General features: G+C 36.5%; 1 protein-coding gene across 1 annotated transcript in view; it reads left to right on the top strand.

Annotated features, from left to right (window-relative positions):
- LOC145999339 (uncharacterized) overlaps nucleotides 1-24,423 on the top strand; it is a 478,836-nt gene that overhangs the window by 72,833 nt on the left and 381,580 nt on the right. Inside the window, exon 5 of the mRNA XM_083136280.1 lies at nucleotides 9,013-9,060. Coding sequence (XP_082992406.1) covers nucleotides 9,013-9,060 — 48 coding nt within the window. The remainder of the gene's footprint in view (nucleotides 1-9,012; nucleotides 9,061-24,423) is intronic.

Below are 24,423 nucleotides of genomic sequence, written 5' to 3'. Positions count from 1 at the left end.
GAAATAAATTAATATATATATATTTGATTAATCAAATCAGTGATCATATGTAAGTTAATATGAAAATGAAAGAAGTCAAAGCACTGATACAAGTTTGTGTCTTTGAACAGATATTGCATCTGTCTGATTGATTTACCATTCCCATAGTGGAAATTTTGTTTACATCAGTGGCAGCACGTTCCAGTCGACACCCCACAGCACTTTTGGTTGCGCGTTTCAACTGTAGCACCTACTTGGATGCATGTGTCAGTCGTTTGACACCAAGTATACACTCTGTTGTACCCAGTTAGTATTGGCGCGTTCCAATCGCAGCCGCAAACAAGGAGATTAGTATATTTCCCAAAGCTTAAGAGAAAGAGGATATATGAATTCATAAATCGTCAAAGACTGAAGTAGAAGGAAGTCCAGATCCATATCTGTCCATTAAGAAGGAAGCTCACATAGGAAATCCAGGAGGAAGTTCTGACCTGTCCATTAAGAAGGAAGTCCAGATCCAGTCTGTCCATTAAGAAGGAAGTCCAGATCCAGTCTGTCCATTAAAAAGGAAGTCCAGATAGAAAAATATACAAATTGAAGAAAAGAAATAATAAAAAACATATTGAGATAAAACTTGACTGTAGATGAGAATTATAGAGAAAAGTAGCTCATCATGGAAATATTCTTTTTCCATGTATCCTTGCTTATATAATATATTCGTTTAAACGTCTCGATTGGTAGGCATCATGTCTGGTTTCGTTGTCTACACAGAACCCTACCCTGTAGATATTCTAGCTCAGGTTTAAGATTAAGATTCATGCACCTTGCACCAAAATGGAGGTAGCAAGATGTTATTCTGTACAAGAGTAGCAGTTCTGCTATATTCATTGACCCTGAACTAAAACTAGTTTCATTAATGGAATTAAAATATCTGAATTAAGGTCTGTCAAAGGAGAGAAGTCTTCTATAAAACTTTTGAGAGGAGCAAGTTCTTCATGATTGACAGATTCTAGGATGCCACTTAGTTTGCTCCACCATTTATCATATCATTTCCAAGCCAACACTACCCACCTGCACTGTGCCCTTAGACTAAGGAACTTTAAGAATTGTGAAAGGATGCAAGCAACTTTGTGGGGTGTCTATCAGTCAATAAGTAAATATGTTTGATAAATTGCTTCATTGCACTTAAGGTAGGTAAGTCATGTGATGAAAGGGACAATTTGATTTCCATGTTAGTTGATAATTTCGTGAAAATATCACTTTTTTTTGTGTATGCACTTGACTATGAAGTGGTATCTGTATTGCTGTGGTAACTGTACCAATGAAATTGGGTAAGTAGGTATACAAGCATGGGATTTAACCTCATAGTGTTTGACATTCGAGCACTACATGGGACATGGAAATCTACTTCCGTAGTTTTTTACTTTTTATCAGGTAGGCTACATATTGTATCCCTATGTTCTTCTTAAAGATTCGCATAACCACTTTTTATATATGCAAAATAATCTAACACAGTTATTTTTAGTGGTTATTATTTTATTTTATGTGCAATGTTTTGTTCTGGTTTCTCAGAACTTTCTGAAGCTACACTAAGAGATACATACAAAAATACAACCTCACATGGCTACTCACTCTACACTTCTCTCACTTGGGGCTCTACAAAAGTGTAGATTGACTAGCCATGTGTGGTTGTGTTTTTGTATGTATCTCTTAGTGTACCTTTTACAAGTTCTGTGAAACACTCACATTATGTATTTGTTTGCACCCAACTAGTGTGATCTGGAATACAGATAGCCAAATCCCGATAAAATGTTATCCGGATGTTGGAAAATTTTCTATCTGGATTTCAAATATCTAAACATCAGATATTCTGATATGAAGATATACCGATTATTTGGATATCTGAATTGTCTGGATTATCCAGATATCTGTTTTACAGGCTATCCAATCTTTTATTTGTCATTTTCATATTTCACTACACGGATTTCCTACAGAGTGACCACAAACAAAATAATCTTCTTCTAAAATGCTTCACCCCTCGAACCGTTTCGCTTTGTCCACAAGGAAGCATGCTCACCTCTGCTCCACCCCTCCTTGCAGAAGTGTGGTGAACAGGAGTCGCGGGTCTGCGCAGTTTCATTTGCTGGTGGTGAGCTCTGTACTATCCGAATTATCAGGATATTCAGATTATCTGTTGTATCCAAAATGAATGAATATGAGATGATTAGAATATGGATACCCATTACCTGGATTTTGTTGCCACCCTTAACCTGGTAGGGGTTGCAACCTTTAAGAATTTTACAACAATTAGGTAGTTAAGTTCTTGTGCTTATTCTGAATTAAACATTTCATAACCACTTTTGTGGCTAGTCACCTAAAGCTGGGTTTCCCAACCACAACATTACTCTTTTTCTGACATCGATTTTGGCACTGTCTTCAACCTGCTGGTCTGGTATTGTTAAACTTTGCATTTCCATGTGAGGAATTGCATCACTCTTTGTCCAGACCATGCGTGAGTTTACCTTAACATTTCTACCTGCATGCTGAAGAATAGATAGCAGGAAGAAGCAACTTGGCAGCTGCCAGCACTACATTTGTTGTCCAATCGTTGAATTGAAAAAGAAGAATGCTGACTTGTTTCCAATTTTGCTATCTGAAGATATTTTCCACAAGAGGCTCAACTTTGTCTAAATATTTCAGGTAAATCAGCTTCATTATTTTTTCTTCATTTTTATTTTTTAGTTGTTTGCGTAAAATTTTATTACTTTGATTGCTCTAAACGCCCTTTCAATGATGACCGAAAGTGTTGACAAAGAGCAACTTCTCAAGTTTCTTAGATTCATAGTATATCTGAAGTGACACAAGTGACAGGAAGTAAATGTGTGTGTCTTGTATCTCTCTTCTTGGTCCCCTGCTGATGTTCAGGTCATATTTACTATGGTCTGGCACTGACTGAAGGGTAACTTCAACATGTGATTTAGTTTTCATGAACTCCTTCAGGATTGCCCATTTTCATGGCATCCAGAACCTGGTTCTATGAAGGGTGCATGTTTTGCTGAATGATTGATCAAGGTGTTAAATACGAAGAAGCAGTTTTCTTGGAAAAATATCATGTACTCAATAACATTTCCCATTTTATTAAAAAGGGCAAGAATTAATTAATCTTGGAACTTGAAACATTAACTTCTGACTGTTTGTTATTTTGTTACTCTATTCACAAACTTGAGTTATGACATATTAAAAATGCAACACTACATAAAATCAGATTATGAAACATCACTTTAAAATTAGATCTAAGAAGTACAAAAACTAAGTTTCAAACTAGAATTGGCATCAATAAAGGTTTATAAAGACAAAAAGCTAACTGGATGAAAAAGTCTATACTATTACAAATTAAAATAGATCACATCATCAAGAGATGACTCTCATCTTATAACCGCAAGTAGCTTTCAATTCTAGGATTCTTATATTCCAGTAGTAGCTTTCTGTTCTTGAACCACAAGTTTACTGTATCCATTTTCACAACTTATAGTTAATGGTGAATTTGTTTGGACCACTGTGCAAAGCCTGGCTCTTGGGAAAATGTTACATACTGGACATTTGTGTGTGTGTGTGTAAATTCATGTTGTCTTATAATAGCTTATTAACTTGCCATATCAATTGAAAATATTAAAGAAAAGTTGAACAAATCAAAAGAATAAGAATGAATTATGCAATCAGAGCCACACATGTCATCGGAATATTTGAAACCTTGCTTAAATTCAGTCTTCACACAGCAATCTTGTTAATTACAAAATCCAACTGTATAGATTTCTTTATGTACCCAGAGAATCTGCACATTTCACAATCATCTGATTATTCAGACATGTGGCACTATCCATAACAAAACTCACAATATTGTCATATAAATTATTTTATTCCTAATTGGGAAATGAGAGACGCGGTAGTAGATAGATACAGAGAAATTAGTACTCACTTTATCTGCGAAACTTTTTTTTTGTTCCATTTATTTCAGTGACCACTCACTGCCACCATCCTCATTGAAACTTGTTGTACTGTTGCCTGGCATGCTTCTATTGTTCGTAGTTCTCCGGCTGCCGCTAGGTGCCCTGTTGTATTAGGGAAATCTAAGTGTGATGTTCCTGTCCGCTATCGACAGGAATTTACGTTAATTTATTTTAATGTAAAAATATTGAAATTGAAATACAGAACTATGACTTTGCATGTTCAAACTCTCTAAAATATAATAATAAATAAGTAATAAAATGGAATCGGCTACAACCTGGAAAATGTAACTTCATGCAAAAGCTTTTAGAATTAATTATAAAAAATGAACAGAATTGAGTCATTACCTGATGTCAGCATGAGACCTGGAAGACACTTATCTTCAAGAAGTTGCACCTAATACATATAATATGCAAATGCATGTCAAGCAAGGTGTTGGCGATTGTGTAAGCAATCTGCCTTAAACAAAGTTTTCCTTCTTAGATGGTAGTTATGGAAGTTGTCACTTGATACTTGATGGTGTTTCATCAGTCCAATATTAGTATCACTGTTAATGTGGCCAATGTGAATTAATTTCACATACACATCAAGAAATTCGAGTAACAGGGACTTTTTGATTATAAATGCTTAGCCCTTGTAACTTTTACATTCACTATTTTTCCATAAGAATGTGTCACGATTATAACAAACTGACCACCACATAGGTATTCTCCAAATTTATTGTGATAGATTGAAATATGGGTTTTTGTGTTTAGCTTATTATACATCACTTTTCTGGTCTTGAAATCATAAATCATCTCTTGGTTTTATTTCGACTACTTTCCTTTTTTCCACTTCCACCTGTTTATTAAAATGTGTTGCTGCATCGGGACTGCCAGTTATTTGCATCCATCTGAAGATACTAACTAACCAAAAATGATTTTGCATCATGTTACTGTCACTGCAGTCTCTAGAACTAGATAAGTTTGCAACAATGTTGGCAAATGACGAATTGTTGAAAATAAACTTCACATAATTCCCAGAATTCAAGAGAATTCCCGTTCAATATATACAGCCTCTTCAGTATTGGTAACTACACAATGCCACGTTGATGGTTGAATATGTTGAGTGACAAATGATTTCATCACACAAGGTTGCAGACTTCATTGTCCTCATTAGCCAAGAAGAAAACAAAACCGACAGTAAACTACAAATGTATACATACACTTATACAATGCGATTGTTAACATTTTATGCTAAGATTTTCCAAGAATTTACCAATCATTCACTTTCTGAATATTCAACTGTGCAGTGGTATCCATTAAAAGAAATTCCTATTCATGTTCAAACAATGTTATTATAATGATAATAGAAATTAAATACAAAATATATTTGTCATTTACTAATACATCATAACCAAGATCCCGATGGAAGTCCCCACTGTTTAGCATCAGGGAAATACAGACACCATGAAACATTTTTTTCTGGAAATTCTAATAAGAAGTCTCAGCCCATTCAAAGTGGTCAAAATGCTGACTCAAAGTGGGCAATGTCTCCTCTCTAGCTATGTCCCTTATCAGAAACACAATTCTGGGTATTCTCTTTTGTAAGTATTCTTCAAATATATGTGTTTTGTCCAACATACAATTAAAATTATATGCCTTTATCAGCTGATGTAAATAGCATTGATTAATCTGTCTACTTCCAAGGATATAATGAAATTTGCTAAAAAAAATCAATTATAAACAGTTTGGTTTTAATGACAGTGAAACTTGTTACTCATGGTTTCCGCGTAACTGTTTATTTTATTTTATTTTTTAAAACTAATTTTGGTGGCCGCCGCCACCACACTTATTGTTAATAGAACATTAGAGAGAACATACTAGTTACCTAGTGAGAAATTCTTTTTGGGTACAATTCTTGTTGCAAATTGATCAGGTTTTTATTGTTTCTCTTTCATATGAACATTTTGTGTCTTAAGAAATCTCTCTTTTAGATAAAATATTTGCTAATACTGAAACATACATTTCTTTCTTCTTCTCTTAGCATATTGAATAATCTCGTTATTACTTTCTGGAAGTATGGGTGAAGATACAGGCTTCATTATTCTCCCATTCATGTATACATTATAAATAGTTATTTCGGTATTGTTGTAAAGTTGTTTGCCTGGAGTTTTCTGATGATAATGGCATGCATGTAATGGGTATATCTTGCATGCTGATGATACTTTCCTTGTAGTATCTGTTCTGGCGTCTGAAAAAGGGGGAGAGATAATAGGACACATGTCAATTTTGCCAGATTAACATTCAAATTAATGCACTAAACTAAGAAAATAATCTATGGTTATAATGTCCAAGTTGGGAGTAAGGATTTGATTGGAGTGCAAGTGAGGGTGTGGATGTCAAATCCCAAAGTAGCATTAACAGAAATAACTTTGTTGTGAATCAATGGCTTGCTGTTAATGCACCGTTTCAAAACTTCATAAGAGTTTCACCAGGAATTGTGATATTGTAGCCCAAAACACTAATATGTTCAACAATATTCAAAGTCCAACATTCAATTAATTCAAAATTCAGGATCAGCAAAATGGTGATGCAATTCCAACACTTAATCATGCATTTACTACAATTCTACAATCTACGCTGTTTCCCCATCTACAGCTACTGTAGGACACCTTCATTTATGTTTCAGTAATTCTTCATGTGAGAAAAGATCAAAACTTATTTTTACTAATGTTTATTTTCTACTAAATTGCCATATAACAAATACAGGTGATTCAAAAAGGACTTTACAACTTTCAAAGCATATAGAAATGTATTCAGGTAACTTAGAGTCTGTTGAGGTGCCATTGCAAAGCAAAACACATCAAGTTTGTCATACAACATTCATGTTGGGTCGATGTGGCTACCATTTGTAAAGCGGCATACAGCCCACCTGAAGTTGATTTCATTCCAGACTTTCACCAGTAAGTCAGGCATCACTTCTGCAGTGGCAGCGGTAATGCAATCTCAGTTCAGCAAGATCAGCAGGTAAAGGTTGTACAAATCCGATCTTTAATGAAACCCCACATGAAAAAATCTAACGGGGACTAATCTGGGTAGCAAGGGGTCCATGCAATTGGACCTGTATGACCAATAAACTGACCCGAGAATCGGGTATCAAGAAAATCACTGACTGCTACGTGGTAGTGATGTGATGCCCCATCTTGCTGATAGTAAAGGTGTACATCTTAGTCATCCTTGTCGAACTAAAGAATTAGAAAATTTTGTAATATATCCAGATATGCAGAAGACTTTGTAGCATATCCAGATCCACAATACCATTTATGTTTGCCTCCTGGAAGAAGAACAGGCCGTACAATTTTTGTTTGCTAAGGGCACAAAAAACATTGATCTTAGGGCTATCACGAATACGCTGCACAGTTTCATGAGTTATGGGTGTTCACCTGTCAACTGATGTGAAACGATCACTAAAAATGACATTGTCTAGGAATGTCTTCTTACCTGTAATTCTATCCAACATTTGCACACAGAATTGCTGGCAAGCAACTTTATCTGCATCCATAATGTGTTGAACCATTCTTAGTTTGTATGACTTCAAGAGAAAGTGTTTACATAATACATGCCAGACAGTCGGTTGTCGAATGCCAGTCTCACGTGATGCACGTCTTGATTTCGTAGGACTCCAGACAAAGCGTTCTCTGAGTTCTTCCACATCAGTTTCAGGAACTTGTGTACATCCTGGTGATTTTGCATGTCATACAGAACAACCAGTATCAAGGATGGTTTGGTGCCAAGAGTGAATTGTAGGCCTGCTAGGAGGTGCCTTACGATACTCTGTATGAAACTTATGTTGCGTCACGTGAAACCAAAACACACAGCAAGCATGTTCCGCACCAGTAAAAGTAGCCATTTTGAGGAACAATGCTGACAGCACTACTTGTGGGTGACTTTGGTATTAATGGAAAGGAAAATTAATAATTAGGTTGCTTAAACAACCAGGACAAATTACAAAATTAGCTTCAGGTTTTTGCTTTTAGATGTCTTGTAAACGCGTGCCTGTAGCTTAGTCATATTGCTTCCAGTAGTTGTAACGACAGAGTAGTTTGCTACTTCTTAACTATGTGTTACCACAGTAAATTTCTCCTGAGTAGAACAATTTTAAATAATGCACATTAAACAATATAAATAAGATTTTAATCATCCAAATTAATGAATGCTTATTGGTGTCATGTTTTCAGGGAGGTAAGTAAGATTCTAATTAGGGAGCAGTTATTTTCTTAGTTGCAACAATTTTCATGTGGACCATGAAAGTCTAAATATGGTTTCACTTGTGCCACATGTATCTAAATTGTGTCGTGCCAAGGTTACATATTTTCAAGGTATCCAAGAACTTCAAAAATTCTCGATTATTATTGATGACCACTCACTTATTTAGTTATGTCCCCTTTCACTTCAAAACAAAGGACTTCACTGTGATTATGTGGAAGGTGAACCCATCCATTAATTTTGTCAGTTTTCACACTTTTGCATGAGTAAATGCAAGACCATCAGTTTGATTCATTTTTCGCACTACTCTTGACACACTTATTGAATAATGCTATAACATTCATTGGGTATGTATCTTGAAATGCACGTATACTTGCCAATCGTGAATTAGGTTATCATAAGTTCCAACAATTCATGCAGGCTGCTGTACCATTCGGAACAATGAATCCTGTTATTTGAAAGTACTACAAAGATGAGAAAAGTTCCATCATAAAATTTGGGGAAAAAAAAAGGATTTGCTGTGTAAGCTGTCCGATGTGACCACCCTCTGCTTTTTGATGCACCTATGCTACCATACACATACTGTATGTGCTACAAAGTATGTAAATAGCGCCCTTTAATAAGTGATATCAATCCATGCATGCATATTCTGAAACTTCACCAAGCATCCCCCAGCTTTTCACTTGATTCACTTGCTAATGCATGTCCTTAATGACAGTCTATTCTACTATCCTTTCTTCTCATTGATATGTAAATCTCAGTGACTATTTTTTTCCCCCTCCAGATATCTGAACAAGAACTACAGGAGAGGACAGAACCAAGATGTTCCAAGGTCAGTTACACTAGTACCTTCAGGAAAATTACGTGATCAAGAACAAGCAAAAGACAATAGAGAAGTTAACTTTGAACCTGAACCTTCACCAAAATACTCTAAAACCAAGGCAGATATTGAAGATACCAAGCACTGTAACAGGAAAAAACAACATATCTCTTCAATGTTCAACCAAATTTTCTCCAAGGAAGGAATTTTGTTTGCTCATTCAAATGTCCTTGCAAAGGAGAAGTTTTTTATTCACTCAGTTTGCAAGAGAAAATTTATTCCTGAAGATAACCGTTACACACAAAGAAGGGTTTACACCAAAGATAAACCTTTTAATTGTTCAATTTGCAACAAAGATTTTGCCAAAAAAATAACCTTAATAGACACATGAGGATCCACACAAAGGAGAAACCTTTTGATTGTTCTATTTGCAGTAAAGATTTTTCCCAAAAATGCTCTCTTAATAAACATATGAGGGCACACACAAATGAAAAACCTTTTAAGTGTGCTATTTGCAACAAAGATTTTTCCAGGAAATCAAAACTTTATATGCATATGGGGGTTCACAACAAAGAGAAACCATTTAAGTGCTCAGTCTGTGGCAAAGGTTTTTCCCGTAGAGGAGATTATAATCGTCATGTGTTTGTTCACAGCAAAGAGAGGCCTTTTAAGTGTTCAGTTTGTGACAAAGATTTTTCCGAGAAATCAATCCTTGGAATTCATATGAGGGTTCACAACGAAGATATTCCTTTCAAGTGTTCAATTTGCAACAAAGATTTTACCCAGAAATCTATCCTTAATAGACATATGAGGGTTCACAACAAAGAAAAGCCTGTTAAGTGTTCAATTTGCAACAAAGATTTCACCCAGAAATCTGGCCTTGATATTCATATGAGGGTTCACTACAAAGAGAAACCTTTTAAGTGTTCAATTTGCAACAAAAATTTTGCCCATAAAGGAAATCTTAGTGTACATGTGAGGTATCACAGCAAAGAGAGGCCTTTTAAGTGTTCAATTTGTGACAAAGATTTTTCCCAGAAAGCAGATCTTCGAGTGCATATGAGGATTCACACTAAGGAGAAACCTTTTAATTGTTCAATTTGCAGTAAAGTTTTTCCCCAAAAAACTCACCTTAATACACACATGACAGTACACACAAAAGAGAAACGTTTTAATTGTTCTATTTGTAGCAAAGAGTTTTCCTACAATGACTCACTTAATAAACATAAGAGGGCACACAGAAATGAAAAACCTTTTAAGTGTACAATTTGCAATAAAGATTTTGCCCAAAAACATCACCTTAATACACACATGACAGTACACACTAAGGAGAAACCTTTTAATTGTATTATTTGCAGTAAAGATTTTTCCCACAAATCCTCGCATTATAAACATATGAGGGCACACAAATGAAAAACCTTTTAAGTGTGCAATTTCCAACAAAGATTTTTCCGAAAAACTTCAATTTAATATACACATGAGAGTACACACAAAGAGAAACCCTTGAATTGTTTAAAATGTGACCAGTATTTTACCCATAAATATATATAATTACTAAACATGTGAAGAGGGTGCATAGCAAATAGAACTTAAAAACCATTTGCACACAGGGAATGGTGTTTCTGGGTAGAAATCTCTGGAAATTCTTGTCATTCTGTGCATGTATCATTTGGGATAGGATCCCGAGCTCTGTATTATACAAATTTATACTTCATGTCTACAACTATGGTGCAACCATTTTATTAATTGAGATCTCAACCATCCATTTCAATGGTACTGTGCAGACCTGTTTTCGATAGCCCTACTGAAAATTCTGTTTACTGTTTTCAGTAGTAGGTGAACTGTACAGGTAATATTTTCTACTGTTTTTAGCAGCCCAACTGTGTCTACTGTTTTCAGTAGGTGAACTGTATTACTAATGTTTTCTACTGTTTTTGGTAGTCCAATTGTTTCTCCTATCTTAAGTGGCTGAACTGTGCTCTTTATGTGTTCAGTAACATAATTGTACAACCAACATCTTTTATTGTGTTCAGCATATTGATGTATGACAACAGTACTATTATCAGTAATGAAAAATTCCTTATCAATACAACTGAAAATGCAATGGAAAGATCATATAAACAACTAAAATAAATATATGGTAAAGCGTGTGGAACTTGCTACCTAGGAATGTGCAACAAAGAAATCAAATAAAGTTAATTTAGGGTGTAAGGGGTACCTTCCACATAGGCACCCAAAAGTCAACCTCACTTCCACTTAGTACACTTTGGACTGCATTTTGCAGACGAACAATGCTCTGGCAACTGGCAGTATGGCCAGTATAATTTTGTGCGTGTTGTCCTGTTATTTGTCCTTGTGTGTGCTAAGTGTCCGCTTACAGCCTTAGCTTTTAACAGAAGTCAAGAAAATTTTAATATTTTTAGTTCTGCAACGTTCGAGTTGTTATTTGTAATGATAATGGGCTGGCCCCCATATAATGTGACTGGTGCAAGATAGTCCAAGGGCTGACGCACCCAAAATTTTAAATTCAAAATCATATTCAAAAAAAGTGAACACGATTTTAAGTATTTAGCTTCATTGTGGTTAATGCACTGTAGAAAATTGAAAAACATACTGTTTTATACATAAGTTGACATATTGTTTTTCATATATTCACACGAAAACAGAAAAAAGTAGTTTAAACAAGACCTGATCCTCAATGCTTGAAAAACCAAAACATGCAAGCACTGTTAACTATGTCGATCAAAAGAGGCACTACACAGATATATGCGTAATAATAATCATGGAAATTCCATGCTGAAAAAAGATCAACTGATATGATAATGTATTCAAACTACTAGCTGCTTTAAAGCTGAGCTATCTCTTAAGAAAGATTTGTAGTAACTTATTCATTAAGATATATCTGACTTCAGTAGTATTCATTACAAAAACAGTAGAAATTCAGTTAATGTACTGTTTTTTCCAATGCACTTCAAAATCTCAAAATTACTGAATATATGGTGTCAAGAATGGATTTTGCCTATTCTTGGAATCAATAAATAATTTTATAATATATTGTAGCAAGTATTATGCGTAATTATTCACATTGTTTTTTCAGTACAGTAGTCCTACTGTAGAGTACAGTAGCTGTACAGTAGATCTGCAATAGGATTTCAGTACATTTCACAGTACACAGTAGAAGACATTTGAAAACATTAGAATTTGTTTACTGAGAACTAGAAATTTCCAGCAGGGAGTTGTAAAAAAATAACCATTCATAACAGGATGTGGGCTTTTTAAATAGTAAGCCATTGTTTAAGAATTATTTTTAGCCAAAGTACCAAGCAAAGAAAGAAGCTTCATCACCAGTAGCAATAACTCAGGGTGGCTACTCACTGGGAATTATGCATGAATTATTGTCTCCGGGAATTATACGTGAATTATGCAGGAATTTTGCTCCTTGGACGTGAAAAATTGCAACTTTTATTTCATAAATTTTCTGAGGCATGCTTTCACAGTTTAGATTTTAGGTTTGTCGAGTGTAACATTCTGCTTTGGTGGTACAAAAAAAAGTAAGCTACTAAGTTATAAATCTTACAGGCAGAGATCAAAAAAATATTAACGTTGCAGAACCCTTACAAAATTACTGAAGTTGGAAAGCGGCGTGAGGTGTTTGCAGTGTTGTTCACAGCACCTCAATTACAATTGTAATAGTAATCTGGACCCAATCAAATATGCATCATATGCTACTCATGTGTATAGCTAAATTACAGATATTTATTTGTAATAAGGGACGTCTGCTAGGCTTCTGATTTTGTGCCTAATTCAATGCAAAATAAACGTTAGGCGAAATTTCCAAAATTGCGTACGAGTAACGGAAAGTATAATCACTATTATTACCTTCACCACTAACTACACAAGTCATGTATGCCCACACTTATTGATTGGTATGGCAAGGTTAAATTATCGTACTCGTACTTTAGTTTTAACAACTTTTGGCAACTTTGTTCAAAGATTTCGTTTTAACAACAACTTCTAATCTTCACAGGTTTATCTTGCATTAATAACTTTTGTATGAACAGCAAGCAATAACAAGAAGTGAACAATTACTTTGCGAACATCACATTTGTCAATTTCAAGTTCATCAATCAGTAATTCCAACATTTGCATAAATGAGTAAAAAGATAAATAAGAATTTTAGCAAACTCTTCAATATTATAACGTACATGTTTGCTTAAACTTAACTATAACTTTTTGTCCAGCAAAAACTTGATTAATCAAAAGTGTCAACACTTGGCATTCATAAGATACAACACTACAATGTTTACCTACGTGGCTTTCATTTCATTGCTTTGTTTAAGAACCTCGATGCTTTTTGTAGTTTACGATAAATTACAAGACTAACACAAAAAGACATGCATTAAACTAGATGCTCATTTGGAAAGAAGGTTACGGGAGCAATTACTTTCTTTACTTTATTCAGAAGTGTTCGCATGTAACATGACGAAAATCAATGATGTCGCGATTAGTAAATGTTACTGTTTGTGACGGTATCTTTCTTTTTTAAATGTTTTTTGTTTTACTGCAAGAAACACAACCTGGTAACACCATAATGTTTTACTTGCAAATAATTAAGAATTCTAGGTCAGTACTTTTTCCAATTTTACAAGAATCACGATTACATAAATTCAATAATGATTTATCTGTTCAAACTTATTTGCCATGAAGTTCAAAGTGAGCAACTTCACTGGGGGAGTTAATTTAAATACGTTTTGTGCATTTAAAGTACTAGTAAACGTGCATTATGCAACCGGAACTATTTTCTTGGGCACTTGCACTAGTTTGTTCTAACACTGGGAAAACTGGGGTGAGCCCAATATAACACCAAATACTGTGGGCACACTTTAAGAACGTAATTTTCATACCTTATTTGGAAGTTCAATGCGATGTTTCATGCACTAGTATAGGTATCTGTCGTGTTTCCCAAAACGTATTTACAGCACATCATTCACTAAGAAGTATGGGGCTGATTTCCAAGTTCTGCCCCCTCACAAACGTTGTACATCCATGTTTTCACATACAATCGTCAAATGTTCATCTATTCTAATTCATTGACGTTACTAACTAGTACATGAATCATACCCCCCTGGTATTACATTTGCTGAAAAAGGCAAAGTCCATGCAATGCCAATTCGAACTGCCAAAACGGCAATTACAACTGCCTCATGCTGCTACGTGATTAGAATTGTGTGTGTCAGTTCAAGCTTGCTTCCCACAGCAGGTCTGGTTGCGTCATGCACCAGATGGCATGATTATGAAAACAGCCGAGCTAGCAAAACAGGTGCTGCCACCTATTGCGAGTTTCTAGAACTACGTCACCTCTTTCGTAACATGAGCGTTTTACCGCAAACAACACTCGATGTTGAAAAATTGTAGAATTTTCGGTAATTTTATAAATATTAAACCAGGTTTTTACGGAAAATCGCTACACGAGGAAGTAAAAGAAAGCTGCATTGGAAATTATAATAAAACAGAATAATTCTCTGAACTCGTGGTAGGACAAATGTATAACGTGGTAGGCAAGGATAATTGTTAAAGGCAAAAAAATCCAGAGGGAAGTACAGTACAGTAATGGAATTCGTATAGATTCCTATTTTAACTTCTCGTGCAGCCTTTCCTTATTTTTAGCTTGCCTTGTTAAGTGTCATTGGTTTGAAATTTCTTTGTATGAACAATGTTTAATTCCTAAAACTGTGAACGTTTATGTACGAATATAATATCAGAGATCATTTTTATTTCTTTAGGATAGAAACAGCAATGTGGGTTTATTTCACTCTGTTGAGTACTTGCATGCATTAAGGTCCATATAAAATCTTGGATGAACCACATTTTTTTTTGTACATGTATTCCAACAAACTGACTCCAAAACATATGATTGTGAATTGTGTTTATTGATCGATGTAACATTTTAGAAATAGAACGCCATTTATCTATATTGTGGGTTTTAAGTGCTTTTGTCCCTATTGTTTCTTTCTAACACAAGGAATATTGTAAATGAAAAGTTTTACCTGAACAGTCCCTGGCAATAAATATTGGGCATATAGATCCTGAAAAACTGTCTTCCCTGCATGGCGCTGTGTGTGGTGCCTAACTCTACGGGGATAAGCAGATTCTAACAGTGAAGTTTGAATGGCAATTTCTACCAGCCCCGTAGATTTAGGGAACACTGTAATGTGCAAGTTCCCGCACGTTCATTACTTTCTGTAAACTTGGATTTGGGTGCGGTTTTCAACAGGAAGCACTCAAACCACTGTGGATTGATCTTATCTCGCCTGTCTTCAGTCCACATGCACTTGTTACCTTGTGGTGAAGTAAGGTCAGCAACAACAGGAAAACTGCGGTTACTGAGAAGGTTTCTAGGAACCAGATACGATCAGCTACTCCACGTGCGTAGAGCCCCACATGTGAGGGATACCGTACCATACCCGTTCGATTAAGAAATATTGACCCTGACAGACCTTGTCAGCTCTTGCTCAGAAATGTGTTGGGTAAGCCTTTCACAGGAAATGGTAAGAACACTGGCCTTTGGTGAGAGGTGACGAGAGGCCAAACGAGGGTTTAAATAGGTGCACATGAGAGCGACACGAGGTCTTTTAATCTGGAATCATCGGAGAAGCAGGAGCTACTGGTCTTATTTCTATACCAAACAGGGTAAGCTAGTCTACACCCCATTCTGCCATTCGCATTTCTCACTTCAGTCTAAAACGAATCATGAGTCTATTTTAATAATAAGTTAGATATTTGTACCTGCCCGTTCAGGGCTGTCTCTACCATCAACAAGTATTAATCAGGAAGGGGCAAGTTACATCCCTATTTAAGATCCCCGCATTCAGGTTGGAATGCTACGTGGTGGATTGATGCGGTCATTTTCATTTTGTTTTGGAAATGAAAAGCGTCATGCCTTGTTTTCCTAAACAGACATGAAAATTGAAAGGGTAGGCATCGCGGTTGGAGTTGCGGAATTTTTTTTAATTTATTTCACTCTAAAATAAATGAAAATTGAAATTCATTAAGATCATGTTAGACTTGTTTCTTCGCGGAATTTTTTACTAACGGGGGTTAATTTTTTTTAAATAAGGTACGTCACCATTGTTAGTAATGCCTTATGTCATTTATTGAGTTGGAGGACGAGCTTGATACCACATTGGATAGGCTCATCATTCTCGCCAATAATGCTGTTGGTCCGTCTTTTGATGTGGAGGGCCTACCTTGTGCCTCAATCACCCCAATCAGAAGTCATCCATTAACTAGAAGTCGCGCACGCGCGCAGGCTAACTTTCAAATTGATAATCGTCCCACAGTTCTTGTGGATCCACCCACCATGGCTCAACTACCTTTTGTTCATCCCTTCCTGTTCGAAAGCATTCAGTTTCAGGGTGCCTCGGGGGAGGATGTTACTAAATTCATAGATCGTTTCGAAAGTGCGGCGATTCTGAACAATTGGGAGGAGACGAAAAAACTGCAATTGTTCCCGGCGTTGTTATGTGGGGCAGCCCTCCGCTGGTTTAATGCAATTTGCCAGCAACCAGGCGTCAATTTAGTCAGCTATGAGGACGTCAAGAAAAAACTTATTGAAGAATTCACAGGCTCCCTTGATCAGCTGCAGATCGACGAGCAGATCAGATATCGGTTCCACAGGGACGATGAACGGGTATCATCTTATGTTAGGGACAAGCAGACCCTCTTGTTTAAGATGGACCATAACATGGCTGTGAATAAGCAGCTTAAATATATAAACGCAGGTCTTCAACCGGAATTTATCAGGGAGATATACAAGAAACAATATAATTCAGTTCCGGAGCTTTTGAAAGACCTCAAGGAATATGAAAAAGCAAAGTTCCTTATGCGCCGCAGAACGGTGCAAGAGCTCTTGCATTCGGCTCAGAAGGAAACTCTTTTTCCGTCTCCTGCTGAGTTGCGCATTCCTCACCAGAACCCCGTAGTTAGCACTACTGCGGTTGCTCCGGAATCAGCACCTCGGGCTAATCAAGACATGACTAATCAGCTGCAAGCCTTGCAAGCTGAATTGGACCTTGTCAAAAGACAACAAACGTCTCTCCCAACTTCAGAACCGTCCACCGTAGAAGCTTTGGCTAAGCAGGTCAGCAACCTAGCGTTAAAAGTCGAGGAAGTTATACATTCACATGATCACGAAAATTTTCAAACTGTAGGCCAAAATTATCAAAGTGGTAATTTTAATCACAATCGAGGTTCAAACAACAGACGAGGCTTTCAGGGCAGGGGAAGTAGAGGCTATCGTTCAAACAACGGCCGGTTTCAGAATCGTTCCCATTTTCAGCGTGGCTGGGGGCGAGGTTCACCAGCCCCCCGCGGTCGTCCCGAACAAGGTGACCGGCGTGGCCCACAACTTTGTTATAAATGTGGTTTTCCTAATCACCACCAAGAATTTTGTCTTCAAAATCCAGAAGATTTAAACGCCAATTAACCGCAAGTAATGGAGACATACCTGCGGGCAGTAAAAAGATTTTAGTCTCTACTTTCCCGTCTGAAGACCTCATTTATGTACATGCCAATGTAAATGGGGAACGTCAAAGGTTTATTGTCGATTGTGGGAGCCAAATAAGTGTAACAAGTGATAAGGGTATTCCTGCCCATGCTAGGAGGTTTCAAATCAACACTCTAGTTAAAGGTGTCACGAATAATTGTTTAACAATTAAAGAAATTGTACTTTTAGATTTTTCTCTAAATGGATTTACATATAGCACCCCTTCAGGGTGGTACAAGATTTTGGTCATAACACCATCCTTGGTAATGATTTTCTCAAAGCCCAAAATGCAAATTTAGATTTTGAAAGCAATAAATTGGCTTTGAGCAGATTGGGCACTCCCCCGCGCAACCGCATTCGGTTTGATTCGAAGAAAGCTTTTGATGTTTCCGTTAAATTGACAGGTTTGCTGGTACATACTGTTGAACCTGAATATGTGGCTTCTAAACGAATTGTTGTGAAACCAAGATCACATTTGTGCATCCCTTTAAAATTAGTCAATACAGAAAATCAGAATTTAACTTTACTTGAGCCGGATGCAAATTTTCAGGCTAAATCTGGCATAATGGTACCAAGGTCGATACTCAACCCTGCTACACAACTTGTTTGTTTATCCAACCCTTTGAATTATAGAATTGTAATTCGCAAAGGTACTCGGATCGGTGGCGCAGAATCTTGTGAGTTGGCAACGGTGGATCGGGAAAATAGTTCTGTAACAATTAATTTAACAAAGAAAGAATCAGAAAACGACGATATCCCACAAGTGGATATATCCAAATTTGACATTAATCCTCAATTGGAGGAACATGAGAAAAATCAACTTTTAGAGCTTTTGTTAAAATACAAAAATGTTTTCAGTTGGTCCGAGAATGACATGGGCCTTGCCACCAATTACAAACATAGGATAAAGCTTTCTGATCCTACGCCGTTCCATAAGCAGCAATATCCGATCCCGGTACATTTGCGAACAGAGATAAAGAAACAAATTGAGACTTTGAAAAAACAGGGAATAATCCGGGATAGTACAAGTCCTTCTAATTCACCAGTTATACTTGTGAAAAAGCGTGACGGAAGTTACCGTTTTATTGAAGACGGTCGCTTTTTGAATAAACGCTCTGTGTTCGATGCGATGGCCATGCCTTCGATTCAGTCTATCTTGCACGATATGGGCGGAAAGCAGTACTATTCTAGTTCAGATTTACGTTCAGGATTATTTCAGATACCATTAACCGAAGACAGTAAACAGTACACAGCCTTCTCTATTCCCAACCTAGGTCATTTTGAATTTAATGTTTTAAGTCAGGGTCATATTGCTTCTCCAGCAGCGATGAATCGAACACTTCAATTGGCGTGTAGCGGAATGCAAAGTGATAACTTCGCCTTTTATATGGATGATTTGTTTACCTGGGGCCATACCTTTAATGAAATGTTGACAACACTGGAAAAATTGTTTCAGTGTCTACAAAACGCTGGCTTGAAAATTTCTCCACACAAATGTAAATTTGGTTATTTTGAGATACTCGCCCTTGGACATTTGGTGGGGCGTTATGGCCTACGCCTGAGTGACCGTATTATTTCTTCTATTAAGACTTACCGCACCCCCTCCACCACAAAACAAGTTAAACGAATTTTAGGTTTATGTTCATATGTCCGTAGATACGTCCCATCCTTTTCAGAGAAGGCCCAAACTCTCCAGTCCCTCTTGGGAAAAGGCAAAAAAATTGTATGGGGGAAGACCAAGAAACAGCTTTTACCAAGAAACACGCTTTAATAACTGCCCCAGTTTTGCTACCCTATGACCCCTCTAAAGAAACACGCGTTTACTGTGATGCAAGTCTGAAAGGTCTTGGGGCTATTTTAACACAGCCAAATGCAAATAATGATTTCCTTCCTGTAGCATATGCAAGTCGAACACTCAAAAAAGGGAAAGAAAAATTGTCCATCATGGAACTAGAACTATCAGCGGTTCTGCATGCCCTCAAAACCTTCAGGTTTTATTTAATTGGGAAAACTTTCGAAATTGTAACAGACAATAAAGCAGTCAGTTATTTGCGAACCACTCGTAATTTGAGTTCGAAGCTCTCGCGGTGGAGTGCAGAGCTTGATCCATACGATTTCACGGTCGTTCATTGTAAATCTACATAAAATATTTCCGAAATACAACGCCATTTATCTATATTGTGGGTTTTAAGTGCTTTTGCCCCTATTGTTTCTTACACAAGGAATATTGTAAAGGAAAAGTTTTACCTGAACAGTCCCTGGTAATAAAAATTGGGCATATAGATCCTGAAAAACTCTCTTTCCTGAATGGCGTTGTGTGTGCTGCCTAACTACGGGGATAAGCAGATTCTAACAGTGAAGTTTGAATGGCAATTTCTACCAGCCCCGTAGATTTATGCAACACTGTAACGTGCAAGTTCCCGCACGTTCATGACTTTCTGTAAACTTGGATTTGGGTGCGGTTTTCAACAGGAAGCACTCAAAGCTCTGTGGATTGATCTTATCTCGCCTGTCTTCAGTCCACATGCACTTGTTACCCTGTGGTGAAGTAAGGTCAGCAACAACAGGAAAACTGCGGTTACTGAGAAGGTTTCTAGGAAGCAGATACGATCAGCTACTCCACGTGCGGAGAGCCCCACATGTGAGGATACCACATGCGAACGACCGATGACACGATGCAAGGACAGTCAGTCCTCTGTCCATGTCTCCCTGACCTTCCGCACTTCCTGACAACGACACGAGGCAACAGAAATAACCCTGCCTAAGGTTGTTTCGGCCACACCCGAAGTATATAAGCCCTAGTCACAAGACTAGAAGTGTGGTAGTCGACCAGCAGATCTGAATTACGGCCGGAGGCACTATCCAGTCTCCGACCCAAGATGGCTATCCACCCAGCCAAGTCCAGGCTGTCTTCAGGCACTTACAAGATGGACAAGGATCTTCACTTCAAGTTTACTAAGTATCGCTAATCTACCCTTCTTTCATTTCAGCTCCCTTCCCCTAACACATAGGTTGGGATATTCTTCATATATCAGCTACACCTGCTACCTATAATAAACCTTGTTATTGTTAATCATTACTTATGCGCCTGATTATGTCTACACCTTACAGCTTCTCCTATTTAGGATTAAGACTACCTAGATATTAATGCATTCTCTTTCAGCTCGAAGCCCAGACGTCTTGAGTTACATAACCCCTAACGGTACACTTGGGCACAGGCCCGACAACTGTTACATTTGGTGGAGGTGCGTTTTTCTCTTTTCCAACGGAGGACCGATCTCAGTACCCTAACTAACTAACTAACTAACTCTCTAGCCTTCTTAAACCCGAAGGTTCATGGCTGCAGCAACACAGGCCTTCCATCTGTCCCTATCTTGAGCAAGATCTATATACTCTTTTCCATCCCTACCGATTTCCCTTAGGTCCATCTCGACGTTGTCCCTCCATCTTCGTCTTGGCCTTCCTACAGGTCTCTTACCATCAGGTTTCCCAACAAGAATCCTGTAAACTCCTCTTTCCTCTCCCATTCGTGCCACATGGCCTGCCCACCTAAGTCTTCTTGATTTAATTATTCTAATAATGTCTGGACATGAATACAAATTATGTAGTTCTAAATTATGTAACCTTCTCCACTCACCTGTCTCCTCATCCCTTTTAGGTCCAAATATTTTCCTAAGGATCCTATTTTCAAATACTCTCAATTTATGTTCCTCTTTCAATGTAAGGGACCAAGTTTCACACCCATATAATACTACAGGCAAAATTACTGTTTTGTATATTTTAACTTTTAGATTCTTAGATATTAAACGAGAAGACAAAAGTTTATGAAGAGAGAAGTAACATGCATTTCCTGAATTAAGCCTACTTTTTATTTCCCTTTTAATATAATTTTCATTTGTTAATATTACTCCTAAGTATTTGAATTTGGAAACTGGTTCAAACGAGTTGTTATCAATAATTAGATTTTGATTATTACCTAACACTTGGTTTCGGCCTGTAAGCATATATTTAGTTTTCTCTTTGTTAACTTCCAAACCTATCTCTTTAGCAGTTTTGAAAAATATTTTCGCATTATTCTTAATTGTATTCACATCATCCCCCAGTAAGTCTACATCATCTGCATATGCTAACAACTGAGTCACACCATTTAATTTTAGTCCTTCTTTAGTTTCGTTTACCTTCCTAACAGCATATTCTAAGGCAAAATTAAAGAGCAATGGAGATAATGCATCTCCTTGTTTTAACCCATCATGAATTGTAAATTTGTCAGACATATTAATACCCACACGAATTTTACTTTCTGTTTCACTGGTGCATATTTTTATCATACTAACAAGCTTCTTAGGTATTCCAAACTCTACTAATATATTATATAATTTATCTCTTTTGACCGAATCATATGCTTTTTTGAAATCAATGAATAGCTGATGGACATTTTGATTATATTCCCACTTTTTTTCAAGTGTCTGTCTGATGTGAAAAATTTGATCTGTAGTTGATCTGTTGCGTTTAAATCCACATTGATAATCACCTATAATTTCATTAGCATATGGGGTTAGTCTTGTTAAAAGAATGTTAGATAATATTTTATATGTTGTTGAGAGTAGAGAAATTCCACGGTAATTATTGCAGTTCATTTTATCACCTTTTTTAAACACAGGAACAATTATGGATTCTTTCCACTGTTGAGGGATTTCTTCTTTATTCCATATTAAACAAATTAATTTATGAATTTGACAAATTAATGAATTTCCACCATATTTAATTAACTCAGCTGGTATTAAATCAATGCCAGGTGCTTTGTTATTCTTTAGCCTTTTAATAGCATCTTTAACTTCAGTCAAGTTAGGTTCTGGGACTAAAGGTTCTGCTGTGTGTACTTCATTCACTTCTGATTTATCTCCTACATGGACATTTAAAAGGTCATTAAAGTAGTTCTTCCATCTATTTAGAATATCGCTTGGGTCAGCTAGAATATCACCGTCTTTATCTTTTATCAAGTTTGCTTTAGGTTGCCACCCCTTTCTAAACTCATTTACACCTTTATATAAATCTCTGATATTTTTATTTTTGCTGTTTGTTTCAATTTCGTTAATTTTGCTTTTCAAGTAATCTCTTTTTTTACTTCTAAACGTGCGGTTAACTTCTCGCTTTATTCTATTATAATTGTTTAGATTTGTATCATCAGAGTTATTTAACCACCTAAGTCTAGCCTGATTTCTTATTTCTATTACATTATGACATTCATTATCAAACCATGGCTTACTTTTTCTCGGTTTATGGTATCCTATACTTTCTTTAGCTGCTGATTCTATTGCATTACGTATGTGCTCCCAATTCTTATTTACGTCTGTTTCATTTATATTTTCATCATCATTTAAATCCTGCAAAACATCAAATCTATTTGACAGTTTAATTTGGTAATCTTTCTTAATTCTTTCATCAGTAAACTTTCCTGTATCAAATTTTATAACTTTTAGATTTTGTTGCTTATGATTTATCACTGAGAGTCTTTCTCTTAATTTAGCAATTACTAAATAATGGTCACTGGCACAGTCAGCACCTCTATGTGTACGAACGTCAATTATACTAGTATGCCTTCTCTTATCAATGAGAATATGATCTATCTGATTATGAGTTTTACCATCTGGAGAAGACCAGGTATATTTATGGATATCTTTATGTTTAAAAGTGGTACTTTTCACAATTAAATTCTTTGAGGTTGCAAAAGTAATCAATCTTATACCATTATCATTACTTAATTCATGAAGACTTTCTTTACCAATCGTGGGTTTAAATGTCTCTTCTTTCCCAATCTGTGCATTACAGTCACCTAACAGAATTTTCATATCATACTGAGAAAATTTATCAAAGACCTGTTCTAACTCTGTATAAAAATCATCTTTAGTATTATCATCTTTATCTTCCGTTGGTGCATGTATGTTTATTAAAATAATTTTACACCACCTACCCTGTAAAACTGCATATGATATCCTATCATTAATAAATTCTATTGTTTTAAGAGCCGAGATAATTCTATTATTTATGAAAAAGCCTGTTCCAAAATTATGATTTTCAGTACCACCATAGAAAAAAGTATAATTTTTAGTTTTACAATTCCCTTCTCCTGGCCACCTAACTTCCTGGACAGCTACTACATCTAATTTATACTTGACTATCTCATTAACTGTACACTGAAATGCCCCAGGCCGGTAAAGGCTCAGAATATTCCAGGTGCCTAATTTAATATTTTTCTTATTCCTAACGTAGATCTTATCCTTAGTCTAGGGACCTCCCAAAGTAGTCCCCACCCGGAGATCCGAACGGGGGACTATTTTACCTCCGGAATATTTTACCTTGGGAACATCCATGGCCTTATATTGCTGATTCTTGACATGGCTTTTTACAGTGCAGAGTTGTCAGCTCTACGCCTAACCCCCAATATGAATGGAGGAACTACTACACAAGACAAACACAAACACATTAGACAGCACAACTACTACACTGACACACACAAACACATCACAACTATAACACAATATAAACACAAACACACCGCAACTACTACACAAGACAAACACAAACAAATTAGACAGCATAACTACTAGGCAAAACAAACATACTAGACAGCACAACTACAACACAAGACACATACATACACACCACCGATACTACACAAGACAAATACAGGGTGGGAAATAACCCCTTGCCAGGGGTCCACAGTAAAAAATTTACCTGTAATGAAGTGAAATGATACAATAATGCCAACATCAATACCAACACCTGCGCTTATAAAAAAAGTAGGAGAAAGCGAGAATTAATCTGAGATG

This window comes from Lepisma saccharinum, chromosome 15 (genome assembly GCF_977018435.1).
Source record: "Lepisma saccharinum chromosome 15, izLepSacc3.1, whole genome shotgun sequence".
NCBI lineage: Eukaryota > Metazoa > Arthropoda > Insecta > Zygentoma > Lepismatidae > Lepisma > Lepisma saccharinum.
Note: the sequence above shows the minus strand (reverse complement) of the source record. Positions and strands in the feature narration are given on the sequence as shown.